Raw genomic sequence first — 22,028 nt, 5'->3', positions numbered from 1 at the left:
AGCAGAGAAGGTTGGTGATCAACTTTATTCGAACGAAGTGGGCACGCCGTAGGCTTTTCAGGGTGAAGACGCAAGAGGGAGGGAGAATATGAAAGTGGGCCAACAAAGGTGGTGGTTCGAGGGTCCATTACAGGAACTGGACCAGAATAGCCATGCGCCCATGATACACTGCCGTATCCGAAACATTATTGCAGTTTTGTTTAGTTGCTACCCAAGAAATTCCCGCCAAATAAGAATGCTTTACATATATATATAATAATGTCCAGAGATTGGCCATTTGAATCGAATGCCTTCTGAATATTACATGATGGAACAACGTGAAAAGACTTCTAATTAACAATTTGAATTATGAACCAAACGGAGCGTGTGGGAGGGATTAGTGTATATACGAGTAATTTGAATATGTGGTTCAGCGGCCGCAAGGAGGCGGCTCTTAATCAGCAGATTATATAAGTGCTCGTCTATGCGTCGACTTCACCGCTAATACAGAGGGAAACCCTATAAGTGGAAGCGTTGGGTAGAATGAGGTGCGAAATTGAACATAAATGAAAGCTTGTGTGGTTTATCATAATAATTTAATATGTGTGTTTAATTTAGACGCATTAATTCCAGCGAAGTGACATGAAGAAGTACTCCTCTGATCTTATCTATAGAAGTCATTTTTTGGTCATATTCATAGAGTACTAAGAGAAAATAGATATACAATTTTATCCTTTATTTATTATTGTGTTGATTTTGTTTATATGAGGTATAATATATATTAAACAGGAATAAAGTTAAAAAATTATTAAATTTTAAATAAGAGTTAATGAAGTTTAAAATTTTTTTTATTTTTTGACCTACATAAAATATGTTGAAAGCAATTTTTAAATAGGACTAGAGTATTATATTGGTAAATTGACATTCTTGTGGGGCCTGCAGGGGGATCAGAATTAATGGCAATGTTTGGTGAGAAGCATGAGTATCACCAATAATAAAGATGTTGCTCTATTTAGATACACTGCATCCGGACCGGACGACTTTCTATCCTAATCATGTACGTCACGTCAGGACATATACATCTCCGATTGTTCAAAATATTATTGTTCAATTTCGTGCGCTGTGGTTGCAATTGCGAATATGATATGTGCTGTCTCGATTAGTTAAGATTAGGGATTAGATCAAAATCATTCTATCACTCTATCTAAAAAGGGCCTTATTAATTGGTTTATAGATTATATTATAGGTGCCTGGGGAGTTTATTGGAATGCTACTCAAACTTCTACAGTTTTACCCCATATATTTCAAGTTTGTACTTCATCTTTTGTTGAAAGGTTGATTAACAGGGTTTGGATTTAGTAGAAGAGAAATGTTTAAATCCCTGTTAAGAGAGGTATCTACATTTAGTGTCTGATAATGTCTGAAATATGATTGTTTTCAATAAGAAGATACATATGCTTTAAAAAAAAAAAAACTGATTAGTTTATATCCCTTTCATGATTAGCTTCGTTCTTGTTATTATTATTGTCTGGATTCAATCTTGTTATAACATGATTAACACTGGTTACATTTTGTGATACTTGATTCAGGTGGAGAGTGAATAAGATAACGTAATTTTTAATTAACAGTACAATTTTAATTTTTAAAGAACAAGATTATCCCGTGAAACAAGATGCGTATCGACCACTATAGTCAAGTACGATGTTATTCAGGCCGCCGCAATGTTTGAGCCCAAAAAAGAAAAGAAGAAGAAGAGACAGATGTGTATTGAAGGAAGCTGCAAGCGTATATGGTTTTATAAGCACACACGGGGAAATTGCGAGGACTTTGCGTGATTGTGATTGAAATTTGAATTGGTCTTCTGTTCAGCTTTCTACAGGCTGGATGCAGATACACCTTCATCCTCTACACTATTGATTCAAATGCATTGATCCCTCCAGCAATCAATCTTTATTCCCAGAACCTTCCCCGAAACATACCCCTTTTTTTTTTAATTAAGAAAAAAAGAGACTTTGACCCTAAAATGGAGGGAAAATTAGAAAGAAGTAAGAGAGAGATCAAAGAAAATAATATCATCTGCACAATTTCACTCAAAAAATAAAAAATATAGCATATGCACAATTTCATTGGCAATTTTCAATTTGAATTTAGAATGAATTGCAGAAAGCGTAGCTTTTTGTGGTCAGTTGCAACTTGATATATAGAAGAACTCATCAGGATCTATTCTATGACCGCTTGCATTACAACAGGGGATCCAGCTTCGTTACCTTTCTTTTCGCCACCCAATATGCTGCTATGTAAAATATTAAACGCAACTAGACTTTGTTAATCTATGCTTTAGTGATGCTATTTTTATAACCGCAAATGTTCTGACTTTGTTACAAAATGCGCGCATAAACTGTGGGTAAGATATATCTCAGACTTGGTCAATTGCTTCTACACTACTGCACGAAGGTTAGGGCCGGGGAGCATTACCAACTCTCCCTAGTTTTTAATTCTGTTCTTTTTTTGGGTTGGTTCAATATTCCTTTGTGTCGGATTTTTCATATTGTTCTATCTTAACATATCGCTTCCAATCATTCATGTTGCCCGCCCTGATGAGAACATCCAAAGTACAAATATACATGCTCTTACATTTCCTGTTCCTATGCTGCTAAGCTGATGAACTCAATTCTAAAATATTTCTGTCATTCTTAATTCGATCATCGGCTTAATTAAGAATATATGTATGATGCATGCAACCCATACCTGAAAGACACTAAGGTGGCTGACATTTCGTTTTCACAGCCGCTGCAATAAGCTTGATACGCAAAGTAATCTAATCTTCCCATCCATTATATCTGCAATAGCCAATAACGCAAGAGATTCGATTAATTATAATCACATGTCTGTATTGCTTAATCACTTTGTATATGAGATATACTCTTAACGCAAGAGTGAAGGATTTGAATCGTCTACACAAACCATTCAGTTCTTTTCACTTCGTTCCCCAAAGTGAAATTAAATCTTGAATCACTACACCACACTGATAATTGTAACAGCTGGTTTGAGAATTCATAGTCACCTCGTTCAGAAGTTAGATGATTAAATTCCACATCCCTAAGAGCTCGGTCAACACCATTTTAAACAGGCACTGTTGCTTCTTTTTTTAAAAAAAAATTAGGCTCATTCAATTTTAAGGCTTGACCCGATTAAAGCTCGTCGTCTTCCTTGTCCACATTGACTAGAGAATGCATCATAATTATTTTGTCAGCATTAAATGGCAATTAATCTACACTTGTTTTACTTTTCTCCTTCTGTCTTTTGTGGCAATTGCACAGTTGGCGAGCAAAAATTATATTGCAATGGGCAAATAGCTAGCCGAATAACAGCACGTCACCAAAAACTAATCTTATTTGATAATTAAGTAAAAAAAAATCATTAATTTAATTCAAAGGAATAAAGCAAATATGTGCGTGTCTATATATGCGTCGGTGCAAAGATCACAGTAAGTAATTAATTAATGTTTATTTTGTCAACCAATATGTTAGTTTATTTAGAATGGCAAGTTGGAGCTGCTGACTGCGTTCATGGGAGTCACGTAGGCCTCCCATCAATTGTGCCAATATGACAATTTAATCACGAAAACGATACGAATTGTGAATTAATTAATCTAGTTCTCACACTGCACGACCCCGTCCCCTATATATACCACGACGAAACTAGCCATTTCAAGCTCATCATCACAACTAAGTTCTTCTCTTGCTTAGACCCCAATGGCTTTCAAGCTCATGTCTCTCTTTAGCTTTACAGGCTCCGTTTTCCTTCTGCTTTCCTTCTTCGCATTGTTATCTCTGGCAGCAGATAACCCTGTGGCCACCCTCATAACCCCTCCGGACACTGTTTGCGACTCCACCTTGCACCCTTCCCTCTGCAAAACTGTGCTTGGTAATCAAAATGGCAATGTCTTTGACTTTGGCCGCATTTTGCTTCGAAGGTCCTTATCCCAGTCTCGTACGTTCTTGAACCAGGTGAATTCCATTCTGAGATCTCCATCCTCTCTGTCTCAGCCCACCATTCGAGCTCTCGAGGATTGTCGCTTCCTCGCTGAGCTCAACTTCCAGTTCTTATCCGACACCTTGGACGCTGTCAAAAATCTTAATGATTTCCTGTCTTCTTCCAAAGCCGAAGACCTTGAAACCCTGTTCAGTGCCGTTCTGACCAACCAGCAAACATGTCAGGATGGCCTTGAAACCACCACTTCGGATCGAAGAGTAAAGGACGATCTTTCTTCCTCGCTCTCCGACGACACCAAACTGCACAGCGTGTCTCTCGCTCTGTTCGCCAAAGGTTGGGTGCCCGAGAAGAAAATCATAACATCATGGCCACGCAATGGGAGGCATTTGGAATTCAGCAATGGTCGCCTGCCATTGAAAATGTCACCCCGAGTAAAGGCCATTTTCGACTCCGCAAAACGCCACGGCAGAAAACTGCTCCAGTCCGACGACGAAAGTGTGTCGATTACTGACATCGTGGTCGTCAGTCAGGATGGAAGCGGAAACTTCAGCACCATCAACGACGCCATCAATGCTGCCCCTAATAACACGGCTGCCGGTAACGGTTATTTCTTGATCTTCATCACCGAGGGTGTGTACCAAGAATACGTATCCATAGCCAAAAACAAAAAGTACTTGATGTTGGTGGGAGAAGGCATCAACCGCACCATCATCACCGGCGATCACAACGTCGTCGACGGTTCTACAACATTCAACTCAGCGACATTTGGTAATTATTATAGCACGCGAGACTCTGTAATCTGATTACATGCATGTTATTATGCTGTGTTGTGTTTTAACGGCGCGATTAATTTGTTACACATGTGAACGTTACTTACAGCCGTGGTAGCAGAAGGATTCGTGGCGGTGAACATTACATTCCGTAACACGGCGGGGCCGAGCAAGCACCAAGCCGTTGCCTTGAGAAGCGGAGCGGACAAGTCCACGTTCTACAGCTGCAGCTTCGAAGGGTACCAAGACACGCTTTACACACATTCTATGAGGCAATTCTACAGAGAATGTGACATATACGGCACCGTGGACTTCATATTCGGGAACGGAGCCGTGGTTCTGCAAAATTGTAACCTGTATCCCCGGCTTCCGATGAGCGGTCAGTTCAACGCCATCACGGCTCAGGGCCGGACGGACCCCAACCAGAACACGGGCACGTCCATACAGAACGCCACCATAAAAGCAGCCGATGATCTGGCTCCGTCGGTAGGGTCGGTGAAGACGTACCTCGGGAGGCCATGGAAGGAGTACTCGAGAACCGTATTTATGGAGTCATGGATGGACAGTCTGATCAATCCTGCCGGTTGGCGCGAGTGGAACGGGGACTTTGCTCTGAGCACGCTGTACTACGCTGAGTATAACAACAGTGGCCCCGGCGCTAACACGAGCAACAGGGTGACGTGGCCGGGCTACCACGTCATCAATGCCACGGATGCGGCAAATTTCACGGTGTCCAACTTCCTGACTGGGGATGCTTGGTTGCCGCAGACGGGGGTTCCGTACTCTAGCGGACTTGCGGCCTGATCGGGTCTCGCCGATGCCACCAACAATAGCATTCAAATTCATAAACAATAAGTTATGATTGGCTGTCGTCTTTGTTTATAATTCTTGCTTCCCACACATAGCACATATTGATGTATTATTAGCACACGCCTATATCTTTTCCATGCCTGTATGTTCCCACGCTGCATGTAGCCATATATACACACACACATATATATATTACTATATGAATAACTTCTCAATTATTGGATGCTTGAACAAATATATAAAACGGTTTTCGAGATTGAATTCACATATGTGCTTGAGTGCATGCAAAAGCATAAGCCGGATTCCTTTTATAATCATAAAATAAAATTCCGTGGAAGGAAACTTATGCGAACCGGGTGCAGTGTAACCTACCGATTCCGTGGATATTGTTTTCTGTGACCACATGCAGCGGGTGGGCTCATTTGATATATGGAAGCACGTCAACTGATTTCCTGGTGGCTTACCACGATTTTTCTTAATGGCCCGCTCAGTTTCCATCGGTTTTTCTCCTTCTGTCAGTTTTTGTGCAGATCTTGTGTTTCGGTGAAGTGTTTTGTCATAATACACGCGCACGCACGGGCTCACTTATGACTGGGTCTTTCATAGATATTATTATCTGAAAAATTTGATAATAATTATTTATGAAGCTCAAGATACTTTCATCCTTCTTGAAATTAATTATGCGCAATAATGTCATTGCCACCACATTCAAGAGACTAACCGTTTTATTGAGTCCTGCCCGCAGTCTTTTCTATTTCTTTTGTTAATACATTACCACATATCTCAATTATAACTAGCCGGCAAAAAAAAATCAATTACAAATTAAAAAGCCAGTATCTCTTATCCTTGATGTAAAAACTAGTTGATTAATTTAAGTACGTTAAAAAAAATTAGTTAAATTAGTTATTTGTAATAAATAGATGTTATTTTCTTTAGAATATTCTTACTAATCATGTTTATTAATTAGAACTACTATTTAATGAAACTTTTAACATATGAAACTAGTTCAGTGACTATCTTGATAAATATGGATAAATGAAAGACAAAATAGATTAAAATCTTATATTTATAATCAAATTAAATATATATTAAACTAGATCTTATACTAAGCATCTAGTATATGTCAATTAGTTCTAAAATCGTTGGTGCCTGTTTTTCTAATTAAAAAAAATCAGTTCATTCTGAAGGAAAGGGGCTAAACTCATGATCCCATGGTCTAACGGTATGGCGCTTTGCCTTAATAAAAGCGACTTATGCAGGTTTGATTCACGTTGCCTCCTGTAATTTTTCCTTTGGAAAAAAAAATATTTCATGAACACCCACAGTTTTGACCATCATTTAACGGTGTCTCATTTTACCTCTTGTGAAAAATATCATATGTTATACTACCTCCGGTCCTTAATATAAGACTCCGTTTGACTTTTTGTTTGGTTCTAATTATAAGACCCCAATCAATTTTGTCTCTCATATTTATGCATTTTTTTCCAAGATAATCCTTCTAATAATGATAGTTCTAGCCAATACACTTAATTAGCAAGGATATTTTAGGAATGACAACACTTATTTGTTACAAATAACTAACTTAACTTACTTCCTTAATCTCCTCAAATAAGTCAACTGGGTCTTATAATTAGGACCGGAGGTAGTATATATATTTGGAATAACGTACAGTGTCACTATTCATAAGCTCTTCTTCTGGAAAAAAAAAACGTGCACACAGGAGTATTATAAGAATGAAAACTTCCTACAAAATGCATCCAACAAAACACCCCTTGTATATTATACATGTTATATATCCACGATCTGACTTGCTGCGCGGATTGGATTTTTTGTTTTTTCATGAGTTGGAATAAAAGGCAAAACGAAAGTAAAAGTACGTGGCAGTAGGAAGTCAGTCTTCTTTTATTTTAAAAATAAAAACACGGGCAATAATTCTGAGAATGGCCAACTCCCGTGCTCTGACCTTGGCGGACTTTCCAATGCTCCGTGAACGTCAAGCGGCGGATGAATCGGACCTGTTGCAGAGAACAAAGAAGAAGATGAGAGGAGGTGCGGAGGTTGGATTTGAGGAGCAGAATGGCTCGTTTGTCTCCTACGCTAATAAATTGAAGGGTGAGAGTAGGGGGGAATTGGAGACGGATCAGATGGAGGAAGAAGGTTTAGATGATTTCGGCATTACAATTGTGCATCATTTAAAGGGGAATATGAAGATTCCTGAACTGGTGTTTTCGGAGGAGGGGCGGAAGAAACTTAGGAAGCCGTTCGCTAAAAGTTTAATTGTCAAGTTACTTGGATGGAGACTTAGCTTGCGATCGATGGAGATGAAGCTGCAGAGTCTTTGGGGCAAACTGGGAACGGTTTCAGTGGTGGATCTAAGGAATGATTTCTTTGTGGTAAATTTCACCAACTGGGAGGATTACCATAGAGCCTTGAGTGAGGGTCCTTGGCTTATCGCAGATCACTATTTGACTGTAAGGGAGTGGAGGGGCAATTTTAACCCGCTGACAGAGGTACTAGAAGAGGTCTTGGTATGGGTTAGACTCTCAGATCTGCCCCTAGAGTGTTATGGGGAAACTGTGTTGCAGGCAATTGGGGATCAAATAGGTAAAACAGTCAAGGTTGATGCAACTACACTGATGCAGACCCGAGGGAAATTTGCAAGAATTGGAGTGCAGGTAGACCTGTCTAAACCTCTACTTCCTCAATTTCTTATTGAAGGAAGGGAGTTTAATGTTGAATATGAGGGCTTACATTCCCTATGCTATCATTGTGGCATGTATGGGCACGGTGAGAAGGATTGTGCAGACAAAGTGGAGGAAACGAGTAAGATGAATGAGGGAATGGAGGAATGCGAAGGGCAGGATAGATCTAGGAGCCTTTATGGAGAATGGACTTTAGTCCAAAAAAGGAGGGGGCCAAGGAGAGCAGGAATGGAAAGAAGAGGTTTTGTCTCTTCAGGAGGAGTTGGAGCTGATCAATCCAGATTTAATGGGTTGGAGGTTGAGGAGCTGGACAGGGTGGAGGAAGCAGTGGGAAATGATAGAAGTCTGGTTGTTTCCTCGGTTGCCACTGAGGGAAAGAGGAAGAATAGAACAGTTGACAATAGAACATGGGAAGAAGTGGCTGAGGAGTGGAAGAGTAGCAGTGGTGAAAGGGCAATTATTCCTGTGAACACAACATTGGCAAGAAATAGGTGGTTAAACAAGAGTGGAAAAGAAGGCAATACTCTAAGGGATGACGTGAGGGAAGCCTCTCAAGGTAAGGAGGGGAAGCAAGAGAGGGATTATTTAAAAGAACTAGATCCGAATGTGATAAGCCTCAGAGAGGCTAGGATTGAGAGCAAGGAGGCTTGGATAGATAAGGAAGGGGGGAAGCCGCCAGATAAAGATAGAGATAATGATGAGCTGTTTATGGAAGCAGTGGAGGAGAGTGCTGAGATGCGGGTTGATTAATCTATTGATTCTTTCTTAATGAATATGAATAAAAATATTCTAGCTTGGAATTGCAGAGGTGCAGGAGGAAAGGAGGTGAAGAGGGATCTGAGAATGATGATTAAGATGAAAAGACCAGAGATTGTCTGTATCATGGAAACCAGAGTACCTGCGAGAAATGCCCAAAATTTCTTTCGAAGTTTAGGGTTTATGGAAGTGGAAGCCATTGAGGGGGTAGGATTTGCAGGAGGAATTTGGGTGGCCTGGAACAAGTCAAGGGTCAGCCTAACGTGTTTAGAAAAAAGACAGCAATATGGATTGTTTCGAATCCAGTTTGATGGGGAGGAGCCATGGCATATTGTCTTTGCTTATGTGACTCCAAGAGACAGAGAGAAAGAAGATTTCTGGAGGAATATGGAGAGAATAGCAAAGGAGTGTAATGGGCCTTGGATGGTGTTGGGAGATTTCAATGACATTAGAGGAGCTCATGAGAAAAAAGGGGGAGCTCCTATCAACTCTAGAAGATGTGATACATTTGAAGACAGAATTAACAATTGTGGGCTGTTAGAAGTAGCATCTTGTGGTAATAGATTCACTTGGAAAGGACCCCTTATTCATGGTTATCAAAGGGTGTATGAGCGCCTTGATAGGGGTTTGTGCAGTGCTGATTGGAAAATTAAATTTCCGGAGGCGATTGTCAAAGTTTTGGCAAGACTGGGTTGTTCAGATCATCACCCTATTCTTCTGAGCATGGAAAGGTATGAAAGAAGAGGTGAGCACCCTTTTCGCTTTGAGGCTGCCTGGTTTATGCATGATTCCTTTGAAAACGAAGTCAAGGAAGGCTGGGGAAGAGCAGGAGTGGCTACAGACAGACTTGTAAATTTGCAGAGGACACTTAGCAAGTGGAACAAAGAGGTGTTTCTGAATGTTCACTCAAAAAAGAAAAGGCTCATTGCAAGATTGGAAGGAATTCAGAATCAGATTGCTGCATCGGATAGACATTATATCCATTTGTGTAAACTAGAACAAGAGATACAAGGGGAGCTTAGAGATGTTTTGAGACAGGAGGAAATGCTTTGGTTTCAGAAGTCCAGAACCCTTTGGATTAATGATGGTGACCGTAACACTAGATACTACCATCTAAAGACTATTGCAAGAAGAAGGAGAAATAAGATTGCCATGCTTAAAGATGAGAATGGGGAATGGATTGAGAATCAAGAAGAGTTGAAAAGTTTGGCTCTGGAGTTCTATAGGAACCTCTTTAGGGAGGAGGGGACAGGAGGGAAGCTTGAAGTAGGGGTGTCTTACCCTAGAATCAGTGAAAGAGATTGGGATCATTTGGAAAGGTCAGTGAATTCAGAGGAGATAAGAGAAGCGATATTTTCTATCGGGGCTTTTAAAGCACCGGGGATGGATGGTTTTCCAGCAGTCTTTTTTCAGAAGGAGTGGCATGTGGTTGAAGAAGAGGTGGTGACTTCCATTAAGAAACTATGGAATGGAGAGCTAGAGATGAAGGAAGTTAATGATACCTTGATTGTCCTGATTCCTAAAGTTGATCGGCCAGAGAATATGAAGCAGCTTAGACCCATTGCTCTATGCAATGTGTTATATAAGTGTATCTCAAAGATCCTAGTTAAGAGGCTTAAAGGAATTTTGGGAAGGCTTGTAGCTCCAAATCAAGTAAGTTTCGTACCTGGTCGTCATATCCAGGATAATATTATTGTGACTCATGAGTTACTACATTCTATGAGATCTATGCGGGGTCGAAAGGGTTTCTTTGCTATAAAAGTGGATCTAGAGAAAGCTTATGATCGTGTGAGATGGGGTTTTATCCAGGAAGTCTTGGAGGAAATGGGGATGAAGGAGAAGTGTCGTGATCTGTTAATGAGATGTATTAAGTCTGTAGGAACACGTTTGCTTTGGAATGGAGAAAAGACTGAGGCATTTTTGCCCTCATGAGGAATCAGACAGGGGGATCCCTTGTCCCCTTATGTGTTTGTTCTAGTAATGGAACGACTGACTCACATTATCCAGGAAGCAGAGAGGAAGGGGGAATGGAAAGCTATCCGTATTGGAAGAAGGGGACCAAGTGTTACACATTTAATGTTTGCTGATGACCTTCTTCTTTTTGGGGAGGCAACACTACAGCAAATTAAAGTAGTTAAAGACTGCTTAAGAAGGTTTGGTGAGGCTTCTGGGCAGAAGGTCAACTTTGCTAAGTCTGCCATATTGTTTTCTAAAAATGTCTCTGCTAATAAGAAGGAAAGTTTGGCCCGAGAGGTAGGTTTTAGGGTGACTGAGGATTTAGGAATACATCTTGGAGTTCCTACTTATTATGGAAGGAACAAGACCAGAAGTTTTGGAGGATTGGTGGAGAAGGTGAAACGAAGATTGGGAGGTTGGAAGGTCAATGTGTTAAGTATGGTAGGGAGGGTCACGCTGGCAAAATCTGTTATTAGTGCTATCCCCCTGTTTTCTATGATGGTGACGAAGATTCCTACACAGATCATTGGCAGTATTGAAAGGGCCCAAAGGGCATTTATTTGGGGCCATTCAATGGAAGAGAGGAAAATGCATCTAATCAACTGGGAAACGGTCCAAAAACCCAGAGACAGAGGAGGTTTAGGGGTCCTAAACTTGCAGCATATGAATGAGGCCTGCTTGATGAAGCTGGTGTGGAGATTGAGGAGTGAGGGAAGTGGAATCTGGGCTGATGTTCTTAGGTATAAATATAATAAAGGGAAGGCCTTTAACAGTACTGTTAAGGTGCAACGCAACGCATCTCCTATTTGGAAAGACATTGGAAGTGTATGGGAAAAACTGAATGAGGGAATCTGGTGGGGTGTGGAGTCAGGAGAAAATGTGAATTTTGGAGGGACGAATGGGCAGCAAAAGGCGTCGTTTTACTCAATGAGCGACGCTGTGAAGTAGAGGGAGAGAAGCTAAATTGGGTGGTAGCTGACTTAGTTAAAGATGATGGCTCCTGGGATTGGCCTATTCTGAAAGATTTACTCTCTGATCAAGCCTGTATGAGGATCCAAGCTCTTAGGCCACCGATAAGAGGGGATAAGGAAGATTGCATTTTTTGGGGGAATGACAGTACTAAGTGCTATAGTGTGCGTAGTGGTTACAGATTACTCAGAGATTGTCGACTGGGGGAGAAAGAAAAGATTTGGGACTTGATATGGAAGTGGAAAGGACCGGAACGGATTAGAAATTTTCTCTGGATCTTGGCTAATAATAGCCTTCACACTAACAATTTAAGGAACAGAAGATGGGGGGCAGTAGACGAATGTGGAGTGTGTGCAAAGAGTGAAACTTCAATTCATGTGGTTAGGGATTGTGAACTAGCTACAAGACTGTGGTTTGGGTTGAACAACAAAATCAAACCAGGATTTTTCAACAGCAGTACCAAAGAATGGCTTGTAGAAAATCTGAAAAGTAAAGAGTTGTGTAGTGGTGTACCTTGGGCAGTGATTTTTGGAGTCGCTTGCTGGAGCTTATGGAAACGGCGAAACCTTCAAGTCTTCGAACAGAGGACGGAAGAGGCGAATCCTTGGCAGATCTGGTCCTTTGCTATGGAGGTGATCAAAGCACGGGAGGTTGATAAAGAAGTGAGGGGGCATCGTGTAGATGCTAATGAGAACAGGTGGAGTGTGCCAGAGAGAGGTTGGGTGAAGGTTAATTCGGACGGATCAAGCAGAGGAGACCCTGGCCGTGCTGGCTGCGGTGGTGTGTTGCGAGATCATGAGGGAGAATGGATTGTTGGATTTGGCAAGGGCTTAGGTTGGTGTACAGCCTACGAAGCAGAGTGTTGGGGAGCTTTCCTGGGATTGCAGTTGGCGCTAGAAAAAGGCTACCAGAGAATTCATCTTGAGGTTGATTCTGAGAGCTTAGTGAAGGCTTTGAGAGCGAAAACAAAAGAGGATGAACCAATTGATGCTCACACTAGAATGGTTAGAGAAGCTGCAGATCGCTGTGCAAGGATTAGGATCTCGCATACTCGGAGAACGAACAATGGGTGCGCTGATGCGATGGCAAAATGGAGTGCCAGCTGGGATGGGTATGAGGAAAGACGCCTTTTTTCGAAGCCCCCGACAATAGTGGAAGAAGTATTCAGTAAAGATAAGATTGGAAGTAGGTGGCGTGATGCTGGTTGAGTTCTTGTCGGCTTTGTTTTTTTTGTAGTTTTCTTTTCTGCTTTTCTGGGCTGTGGGCCCCCTTTCTACCAAAAAAAAAATAAAAAAAATAAAAACACGGACGGGATGCATCCTAATTGTTGGCTACTAATAAATTAAATAAAAAAAAGGATGATTACTTGTTTTAATACTACCTCCGGCCATAATTATAAGAGTTAGTTGACTAATTTGAAAAGATTAAAAAAACAAGTTAAGTTAGTTATTTATAATAAATATGTATTGTCTTTTCTAAAATATCTTTACTAATAAAGTGTACTGACTAGAACTACTATTGTTAAAAGGACTATCTTGAGAAAAAATACATAAATTTAAAAAATAAAGTGAATTGAGATCTTATATTTAAGATAAAAATAAAAATCAAATAAAATCTTAATTAAAGACCCGAGGTAGTATTATTTAGTGACGCTTTCACAGGGCGTACAAGTTATGTGTGGAAGTGTGGAAGCATTTCAAATAAATGGCATTTATGAAGGAATAATCCGGAAGATGAAAAAAGTAAACTATGTAAATCACGAAGTGAGAAAAAGAAAAGAGAACTACCAATATGGAAAGGGATAAGGAAATCACATCGATCTAGCAGAGTTAAACCAAGAAAGAAACAAAGGGAAATTAATAGACAACAGAGTGGCACAGGCTACAACGCGGAGCTCTCAGGAAGAAGAGAGAGATATGAAGCTATTTTCTGGAAACTAAACCTGGAAAAGTGGAAAACTCCCCCGGAGAGTAGTAGTGATTAAGACGATTGTCTTCATGTGACTGGGTAACAGCTCGGACGCGGTTATCACCATCTCAGACTGGCCAATGCAGTAACCGCTGGTTTGGCCTCTTCTTCCACCCTCTCTCAAGTATTTCCTCTACGCGAAGCCACGCGTTACAAAAGTAGGAAACTGAATTTTCATTGATTTTATATTTAACTTTGATTTTTTTTATATTTATTTTCTCAGTGGAGAAATGGACACACACTTTACTGATTCTGACGTTCTCATTACAGAGATTATTTCTCTTTCTCCCCTATCAATACGTACTCGTCACCGACCTAGCCTTCCCATACAGACTATCAACCCAGCCTCTCCTCCCGTATTTTCTCAACAATGGCCTTCGTGATTCTCCTCTTTCTACTCTTTCCTTCACTAGCTTTTGCAGAATCTCTCTCTCCTGCAGCTCTATGCCACCATTCCCCCAACCTTCTTACTGCATGTCCCTCCTTCCTCCTCAAAACGCCACCGTCCATGACTCTTGTCGCTCCTCTATCCTCCAGTCCTTATTGCGAGCCCGCAGATTCTTGAACTCCCTCGACCAACTTCTCCAACGGCGCTCTTCTTTGTCTGCTGTGGCGGTCGCTGACCTTGAAGATTGCCGAACGCTTGCCGACCTCAACGTAGATTTTCTCTCAAATTCCTTGCAAATTATCAATAAGGCGGCTGGGTCTCTAGCAGATGTCGAAGTTGAAGGTGTTCAAACCATGCTCAGTGCTGTTTTAACCAACCATGAAACCTGCTTGGAAGGCCTCCAAGACACTTTCGTTTCCTCTCATCCCAACCTTGTAAGAAAGCTGGTTTCCCCACTTACCGTCGACAAGAAGTTTTACGGAGCCTCTTTATCCCTTTTTACAAAAGGTTGGGTCCCCGCCGTGAGTAAACAAAAACCTGAATTATCGCGACACCATCCTCCCCAAGTGCAAGTTGTATTCCGAGATGGTCATTTGTCTCTCGCGATGTCGAACAGAACACGTGCTATCTTCGAGGCTGCTAGTGGTAGAAAACTAGACCTGGCTTTTGCAGTTCCCAACATGTTGCATGTTAAAGACATCGCGATTGTAAGTAAAGACGGAACAGGTGACTTCACCACCATCAACGATGCCCTTTCTGCAGCTCCCGACGACTCTTCCTCTTCGGAAGGCTACTTCTTGATCTATGTCTCGGCCGGAGTTTACGAAGAATACATCTCCATCGATAAGAAAAAGACCTACTTGATGATGATGGGAGATGGTATCAACAGAACTATCATCACAGGCAATCATAGCTATGCATATAAGTGGCATCCCTATAGATCTGCAACATTCGGTAATTGATTCAAACAGACACCTATATATAATGTCAAAACGATATATTCTTGCTTAATCAATGCGAGCATTGTGAATGCATGCAGCTGTGCACGGGAAGGGATTCATGGGAGTGAATATAACATTTCGTAACACGGCAGGGCCGGAGAATCACCAAGCGGTGGCAGTGCGGAACTCAGCAAATTTGTCCTTGTTTTATAGCTGCAGTTTTGAGGGATACCAAGACACACTGTACGCACATTCCATGAAACAGTTCTACAGAGAATGTGATATATACGGGACGGTGGATTTCATATGCGGGAATGCGGCTGCCGTGTTCCAAAACTGCAATATTTATGCTCGTAAGCCTATGAGGAAACAGTTCAACGCCATCACAGCACAAAGTCGAGAGAGCGATGATCAGAACACGGGCTTCTCAATACATAACTGCACAATTAGAGCAGCGGAGGATCTAGCAGGGACGGCGGCTACGTACCTAGGAAGGCCGTGGAAGCCACTGTCGAGGACGGTTTACATGGAGAGCTTTATGGACAACCTCATAGACGGGGCTGGCTGGCACTTCTGGGACAATGATAGTGAGAGTCGATTGGATAGCCTGTATTACGCGGAATATAATAATTCAGGTCCGGGATCTAACACCTCACATCGGGTCACTTGGAACGGTTATCATGTCATTAACTCTTCCATTGCTGCTGATTTCACCGTCTCCAGGTTCTTGTTAGGGGATTATTGGCTGCCCCTCACTGGCGTCCCCTACACCGGTGGGTTAATTAACTCCTGATTTCCTCAATCCTATTGTATATAAATACTTTTCCTTCTTTTTCCCATTAATCCTCTAAGTTCTTAAATCGTGTTTTCTTAATTTTGTTATGAATCGTTTGAATTCTTATATGTGAATTTTATATTATTTATATATAGATTTTAGTCTTGGTATTTCTTGTTTTTTCTTGCTATTATTTTCAAAAGAAAATAAAGTTTTAACTATAACTTTGATATACGAAATCAAAAAAATCTCTTAATATAGTCTCTTAATTATTGCCGCGTGAGTACAAATAACTAAAGCCACTACTGGGTTGACACTTGATCATGTCTTTTAGAAGCAATGTCCAACTAAAATTCAATTAATTTATTTAAAATATTCAATTCCGCGTTTATCATAATCGTATAATGTTACTATTAATATATGAGAAGAAAAATCAGTAAAAATTCATATGTCATAAAATATGAGTTTAACATATATATATATATATATATAAACATTTGAATACGGTGACCTAGCTACAGCACATTACGTAGGAGTAACATCATTAATAAAGGCTATATGCAGATCCGGAACGAGTCATTACATAAGCCGTGGGCGATGGGCGAACTTTGTGTTGGTGGTGATATTTTTTGAAAAGCACAAGCAAATGAGCCCAAGCTTTTAACATTGTCAGCCACAAAATTGACCCTTTTTTTGCTACTTTAATAGAAAAGACGACCGACTAGAAGAAATACAAATGTTTTACTTTTAAGGGGAAAACCCAAGCTGTTCTGCATATGTAATTGGCATATCTGCTCCTGGGAATTTCAAGTTGCACAGTAGTCTTCCTTATTTAAAAGCTTTCTGAGCTGTCTTGTGCTATATATTAACATCGGACACGAAGCTTGATGTTTTAGATATGGCAACCAATGTATATGTATCTGGCTATTTACGAAATTATAACAAAACGTAAGTGCATTTGGAACGCAGATCTGCTCTAAAAGCTCTAACACCTAAGCAGGACCATTCTAGAAATGGAAGAAAACGTTGAAAGGCACCGTCCACGGCAGTGAAAGCATTAATTTGACGCGCAGAATATTCCAAAGAAGAACAGAGGATGTTGAGATTTAGAGTTGGTTGCATATGGCGCCGGCAATGACGCATAAATTGTAGAAACCTTTGGCCTTGGCCAGCATGACTTGCTCGGTGCCTTCGAGAGAGGCCTTGCAGAGATCGGTGGCATCCGTAGCAACCTGGAGCCACTTCTCAGTATCATAGGAAGCATCCGCCGATACTGCATTAAGTGCGATATCAATCTGTTCTCCTGCATCCGACAACATGTCTCTGCAATCCGATAATCCCTGTTGAACCTGAGGATCCAACCTGTCGTTTTCCATCAGAACCTTCAATTCATAAATCACCATGGTTGCATTCTTCGATGCCATTCTCAGAAACGATATTGCCAGGTCCTTGGCCGTCAAATTCCCTTGCCCATGCACCACCAGTGGGTCCGCTTTTAATGTTTTCACACAGACAGCCTTCGAAGCTGTCTTCCCACACACCTCCTCGATCACAGCGTTAACATTCTGCTGCCCTGCGCTGCTCTTATCACCTGAGCCTTGTGTCGTACGAGGCACCGTTACGAGGCAAATAACCAGCACTGCTAACACGTGACATGAAATGCGTTTCATTTTGTTTATTGTACTTTTTGGTGTTACTGTCCTGCTTGTGTATACTGTGTGTGTTTAATTTTAATACAATGGAGTTGATAACTTCACGGATGGGTCCAAGTCCGGAGGGTTAAAATAGGTTGGAAGGGGATGGGGGAGAGATGCATGCGCTTCGCCTCTCGTCAATTCCTTGATTATTACTTGCATGCGTTCCCCTTGAAACCAGGTCATTTGACTATTTTCGTGTCCAACGCTTCATTTACAGGGGGATTGACAATTTTAGCTTCATTTTTACCGTCTCCTCTTTTAATATAAAAACTAATTTAACTTTTAATTTAGTTTTAGATTTGATATTCCAATTCATTTTGTTTCTTATATTTATCTGTTTTTTAAAAATATACTTTGTTGTAATTACACATGTTAAATGTTCTATTAAATGATAGTTCTAACTAATACACATGATTAGTAAGGATATTTTAAGGAAGAAAACACATATTTGTAAATAATAACTAATTTAATAAACTTTTTACATTTACTTAAATTAGTTTTTAATTATATCAGACAGAGGAGGCAGAATATGATAAGCACTGCGTTTGTGCCAAAATGCTATGCCCTGGAATCCAAGTAAAGTGGCACACTAGGACCAGCTATTAGGTACTCACAACCTCGGCCTCGGTTTTTAAGATTCATGAAAATTTATTGGGTGTTCTAGTCCATTAATAATAAACTAATTTATAAATATTAAACAAGTAGTTAAATTTATGAATTATTATCATGTAAAAATACGCATGCATTTATCCAAAATACCCTTTTTTTTTTATTAGTCACTTAAATTTATAAGGATGCAGCTTTTCACATGAAATGATATAGAATAAAAGAGTGAGCAAAATTATTTTTAAAAAAAAGGTAACATGTGAAGACAATATTTGCTGGCAAAAAAAACGTGAGAATATAATTTTTAGAAAACGAAAAAAGTGAAACCTTATTTTGTTTTAAATTACAGCACATCCATAAGTTAAGTTTCATATTTAAAACAAAAGTGCTACTTTTTGAGTTTCAACCAGGAACAACGAAGAATCATATGGACAAACCCCCCAATAGAATCTCCGGAGACCCTACACCAGGATAGTATTAAACGGGGAAGCATCCGGAGAGTCAGCTTTTTTTTTTTTTTTTAACGAAAAAAGTGCTACATTTTGCACGCAATGGACTTTATCATGAATATGCACTCATAAATCGGCGTCCGATCCTGTGCATGTTACTCATCTACACAGATCGATATTAAATTTTAATTCCTGTCTGATTATAATTTCCCCCAAAATCGTATTGCATATAGATTTAAAAAATTATATTTAAAAAAATGAAGTTTTTTTTTAAAATTTTTTGATTTATATATAAATCGTTTTAAGCCAATGTCCAGCCTAGCAACATCAACAATGATATGCAACGCATGAATTTTTATCAAATTAGGTAAAAATAGTATTATTAATTATATCAAAAAAATTTAAAATCCTTTTTGGATAAAAATCAATGTAAAAAATAATTGCATAAAGCCGATAAAAGCGGAATCCTTGGGGAGGGATCGCTGCAGCATGTTGATTTTTCAATTCGGAAGAGGGAGCGGAGCAAAGGCGAAGAACAAATCGGGGCGCGAAAATGGAGAAAATAGAGCACACCAGGGTGATGACGAACGGGATCAAAATGCACTTGGCTTCAATTGGATCGGGCCCAGTAGTCCTTCTGCTCCACGGCTTCCCTGAGCTTTGGTATAGCTGGCGTCACCAGCTCCTCTCACTTGCCTCGCTCGGCTACCGGGCCATCGCTCCTGACCTTCGAGGCTATGGCGATACTGACGCCCCGCCCTCTCCTACTTCCTATTCCGCGTTACACATCGTCGGCGACATCGTCGGACTTCTCGATGCCCTGGGCATTGAACAGGTATTTTTGGTGGGTCATGATTTTGGCGCCGTCATGGCTTGGTATTTCTGCTTGCTCAGGCCCGACCGTGTGAAGGCCTTGGTCAACCTGAGCGTGGCCTTCAGCCCAAGGAATCCGAGAAGGAAGCCACTTGAGAGCATGAGAGCCTTGATGGGCGATGATTACTATATCTGCAGGTTTCAGGTGAATTCGTCTTCTACACTTGTCATGATTGCTTCTGCCTGCTAATCTCGGATTTAGTTTTTATAAGGAAGCTGTTTTCGTTTATTTCTAGTCCGAAAATTTGATAGCTAACAAGCTGAATTAGATATTAGAGTTGATGCATAATATAAGAGTACTTTGGATTGCCATGCCATGTCAAAATTTGATCTCCAATTTCTTCGTTCTTGCTGGCCATAAATAAGATTACTCACCCATAAGCTGTCCATGACGAGCATTAACTTACGTGTATTTAATCCCCGGCAATACAAATTCTATCCCTCTTCAACCAAGCAATGCTGGCCGATTACATTAATTTTTTGCCTTAGTGCATTGTAAATTCGTGCAATGCAACTGAGGAGAATTTACAAAACTTCAAACCAACCGTTTAAAAGTAGAAGGGGGCAGCCTAACCTCAGGGGCCAGGGCACTGTTTAATGATATGATTATAGGTTTTCGCATGAATAATTAATCCAGTAGTAGTGCCTTTGATTTCTTTAAGAACATTCACAACTTATTTCTTACCTTGACAAGGTCCGGTCTCTTCCATTCATAACGTTTGATTTTTTAATGAAGTTTTATTCCGCCAAAACAATTCCTATAATAGTTTTATTTGGGCTTCATATGCCCATGGTTTTCAGAAAATATTCAATCCACAGACAAAGTAGTAAAGCACAAGCGGTATGCTGAGTTCTGATTCTTCTGAACACTCTTAGTGTGACTTAGTTAATGATACTGACCAATATTTCTTGACTTACGGATATCAAACTACATATGGGCGTGCATGTTTTAACCTTCTTCTTACTCTGCTTCATGATTCGTTATCTAAAAGCAAGTTGTGATTGACATGAAGCAGTACCTTGCGATTCAATCTTGTCCCATTATTCTTTCCATTGTTCGACTATATGTTAATTTTAATTGGTAGTTATTTTCATATAGAGTTTTAGCAGTTAAACTAATATCTGCGATCCGCTTGTCCTGTAGAAACCGGGGGAGGCTGAAGAAGAGTTTGCCCGTGCTGGTACTGCTAGAATAGTGAAGAAATTTTTAGCATCTAGAAATCCACGTCCGCCTCGTGTACCTAAGGAGATAGGATTTGGAGGTTCACCTCACAGTCCAATAACTTTGCCTTCTTGGCTGTCTGAAGAAGATGTCAATTATTATGTCAGTAAATTTGACCAGAAAGGCTTTACTGGTGGTTTAAACTACTATCGTGCGCTGGATCTGTAAGTTTCTGTCATTCTCTGTTGGGAAAGCAGACTTCTTGCATGAAAAACCCTACTTATAAGATGTTCAAATATAACAAATAAAACATGGTGAAAATTTATATGTTGTCGATGCCCTGCATAATAGAAATTCAATGATTTTTTCACAGATGTCAAACTCCGATGTTTCGTAGATATAGTTCGAAGTCTTAAAAAAATTGAACGCTGATGTATTAAACGATACCAAAAATTCCAGTTTCTCCCATCTGTTGATCGTGATCCTTTTTCTCGGTTTCTTATCCCACCCGCCAATTTGGTTGTCTGCAGAAACTGGGAACTCACAGCGCCATGGACTGGGTTACAGATCAAAGTTCCAGTCAAGTTTATTGTAGGAGATCTGGACATTACATATAATACTCCAGGCGTTAAGGAATACATACATAATGGCGGGTTTACGAGAGATGTTCCGTTCTTACAAGAAGTGGTTGTTATGGAAGGAGTAGCTCACTTTCTAAATCAAGAAAGGCCAGAGGAGATCACTGCGAACATTTATGACTTCATCAAGAAATTTTAAGCTGACCGTCACAAGTTTTTAGCGTATGACTATATGTACCACTAACAATGCCCACCCTGAGGCTTGTCAATGCTTGTATGAATGTCAAGTCTGCAGAACTTCTTGCACATCAGCTAGAGTTTCCTCTTTTCTTTACTTGGTTTTCAAAAGTTACAAGGGAATTGTGAGAGGCATGGTTACTTGAATTGATCGTGGGATTTTGATTGCCCAATCTTTCTCACACAAGTTGATGGAAAGCTTGTAGAGACATTTGGGGCTAGCCGAACCCATATGCAAGTTCCCTCGAGATGAGAAGAAACGGATATTCTGGTGTTACATGATATTGAGGTTGGAGGACTCGTGCTAATTGCTTAACAGAGATAGCAACTACTCCACCTCCCTCCAAAACAGCTGTCATGAGTCGCATGCCACACGCAGCACATGAACGCCCTAATTCTTTCTGTCCCACCCCACC

At 40.4% G+C, this 22,028-nt stretch overlaps 4 protein-coding genes and 1 pseudogene across 4 annotated transcripts; 4 read left to right on the top strand and 1 right to left on the bottom strand.

Moving 5' to 3' along the window:
• Nucleotides 1-3,718: 3,718 nt before the first annotated feature.
• LOC114750468 (pectinesterase-like) lies at nt 3,719-5,818 on the top strand. The gene is made up of 2 exons (XM_028939066.1): nt 3,719-4,743; nt 4,855-5,818. The coding sequence occupies exons 1-2, from the start codon at nt 3,735-3,737 to the stop codon at nt 5,547-5,549; spliced, it is 1,704 nt and encodes a 567-aa protein (XP_028794899.1). The 5' UTR covers nt 3,719-3,734; the 3' UTR covers nt 5,550-5,818.
• Nucleotides 5,819-7,495: 1,677 nt separating this feature from the next.
• LOC114750477 (uncharacterized) lies at nt 7,496-9,007 on the top strand. Its single transcript, XM_028939074.1, has one exon. The coding sequence runs from the start codon at nt 7,496-7,498 to the stop codon at nt 9,005-9,007; it is 1,512 nt and encodes a 503-aa protein (XP_028794907.1).
• A 5,269-nt stretch (nt 9,008-14,276) lies between these two features.
• LOC114750475 (probable pectinesterase/pectinesterase inhibitor 41) lies at nt 14,277-16,028 on the top strand (annotated as a pseudogene).
• Nucleotides 16,029-17,116: 1,088 nt separating this feature from the next.
• LOC114750474 (uncharacterized) lies at nt 17,117-17,680 on the bottom strand. Its single transcript, XM_028939072.1, has one exon. It carries the CDS (start codon nt 17,678-17,680, stop codon nt 17,117-17,119), a length of 564 nt encoding a protein of 187 aa, XP_028794905.1.
• Nucleotides 17,681-19,255: 1,575 nt separating this feature from the next.
• LOC114750479 (epoxide hydrolase A-like) lies at nt 19,256-21,681 on the top strand. The gene is made up of 3 exons (XM_028939076.1): nt 19,256-19,780; nt 20,780-21,021; nt 21,328-21,681. Exons 1-3 carry the CDS (start codon nt 19,316-19,318, stop codon nt 21,572-21,574), a joined length of 954 nt encoding a protein of 317 aa, XP_028794909.1. The 5' UTR covers nt 19,256-19,315; the 3' UTR covers nt 21,575-21,681.
• Nucleotides 21,682-22,028: the final 347 nt, after the last annotated feature.

Source organism: Neltuma alba, unplaced genomic scaffold (genome assembly GCF_004799145.2).
Source record: "Neltuma alba isolate B1F8T4 unplaced genomic scaffold, ASM479914v2 tig00006470_pilon, whole genome shotgun sequence".
Classification (NCBI taxonomy): Eukaryota; Viridiplantae; Streptophyta; class Magnoliopsida; order Fabales; family Fabaceae; genus Neltuma; species Neltuma alba.
The sequence above is the reverse complement of the archived record's forward strand: the minus strand, read 5'-3'. Positions and strand labels throughout refer to the sequence as shown.

Bases quoted from the DNA above. Each gene is read 5' to 3' on its own strand.
- LOC114750468 (XM_028939066.1), top strand. From the start codon at position 3,735: ATGGCTTTCAAGCTCATGTCTCTCTTTAGCTTTACAGGCTCCGTTTTC. The intron at 4,744-4,854 runs GTAATTATTATA...CGTTACTTACAG, and splicing joins ATTCAACTCAGCGACATTTG to CCGTGGTAGCAGAAGGATTC.
- LOC114750477 (XM_028939074.1), top strand. From the start codon at position 7,496: ATGGCCAACTCCCGTGCTCTGACCTTGGCGGACTTTCCAATGCTCCGT.
- LOC114750474 (XM_028939072.1), bottom strand. From the start codon at position 17,680: ATGAAACGCATTTCATGTCACGTGTTAGCAGTGCTGGTTATTTGCCTC.
- LOC114750479 (XM_028939076.1), top strand. From the start codon at position 19,316: ATGGAGAAAATAGAGCACACCAGGGTGATGACGAACGGGATCAAAATG. The intron at 19,781-20,779 runs GTGAATTCGTCT...CTTGTCCTGTAG, and splicing joins ACTATATCTGCAGGTTTCAG to AAACCGGGGGAGGCTGAAGA. The intron at 21,022-21,327 runs GTAAGTTTCTGT...GGTTGTCTGCAG, and splicing joins TACTATCGTGCGCTGGATCT to AAACTGGGAACTCACAGCGC.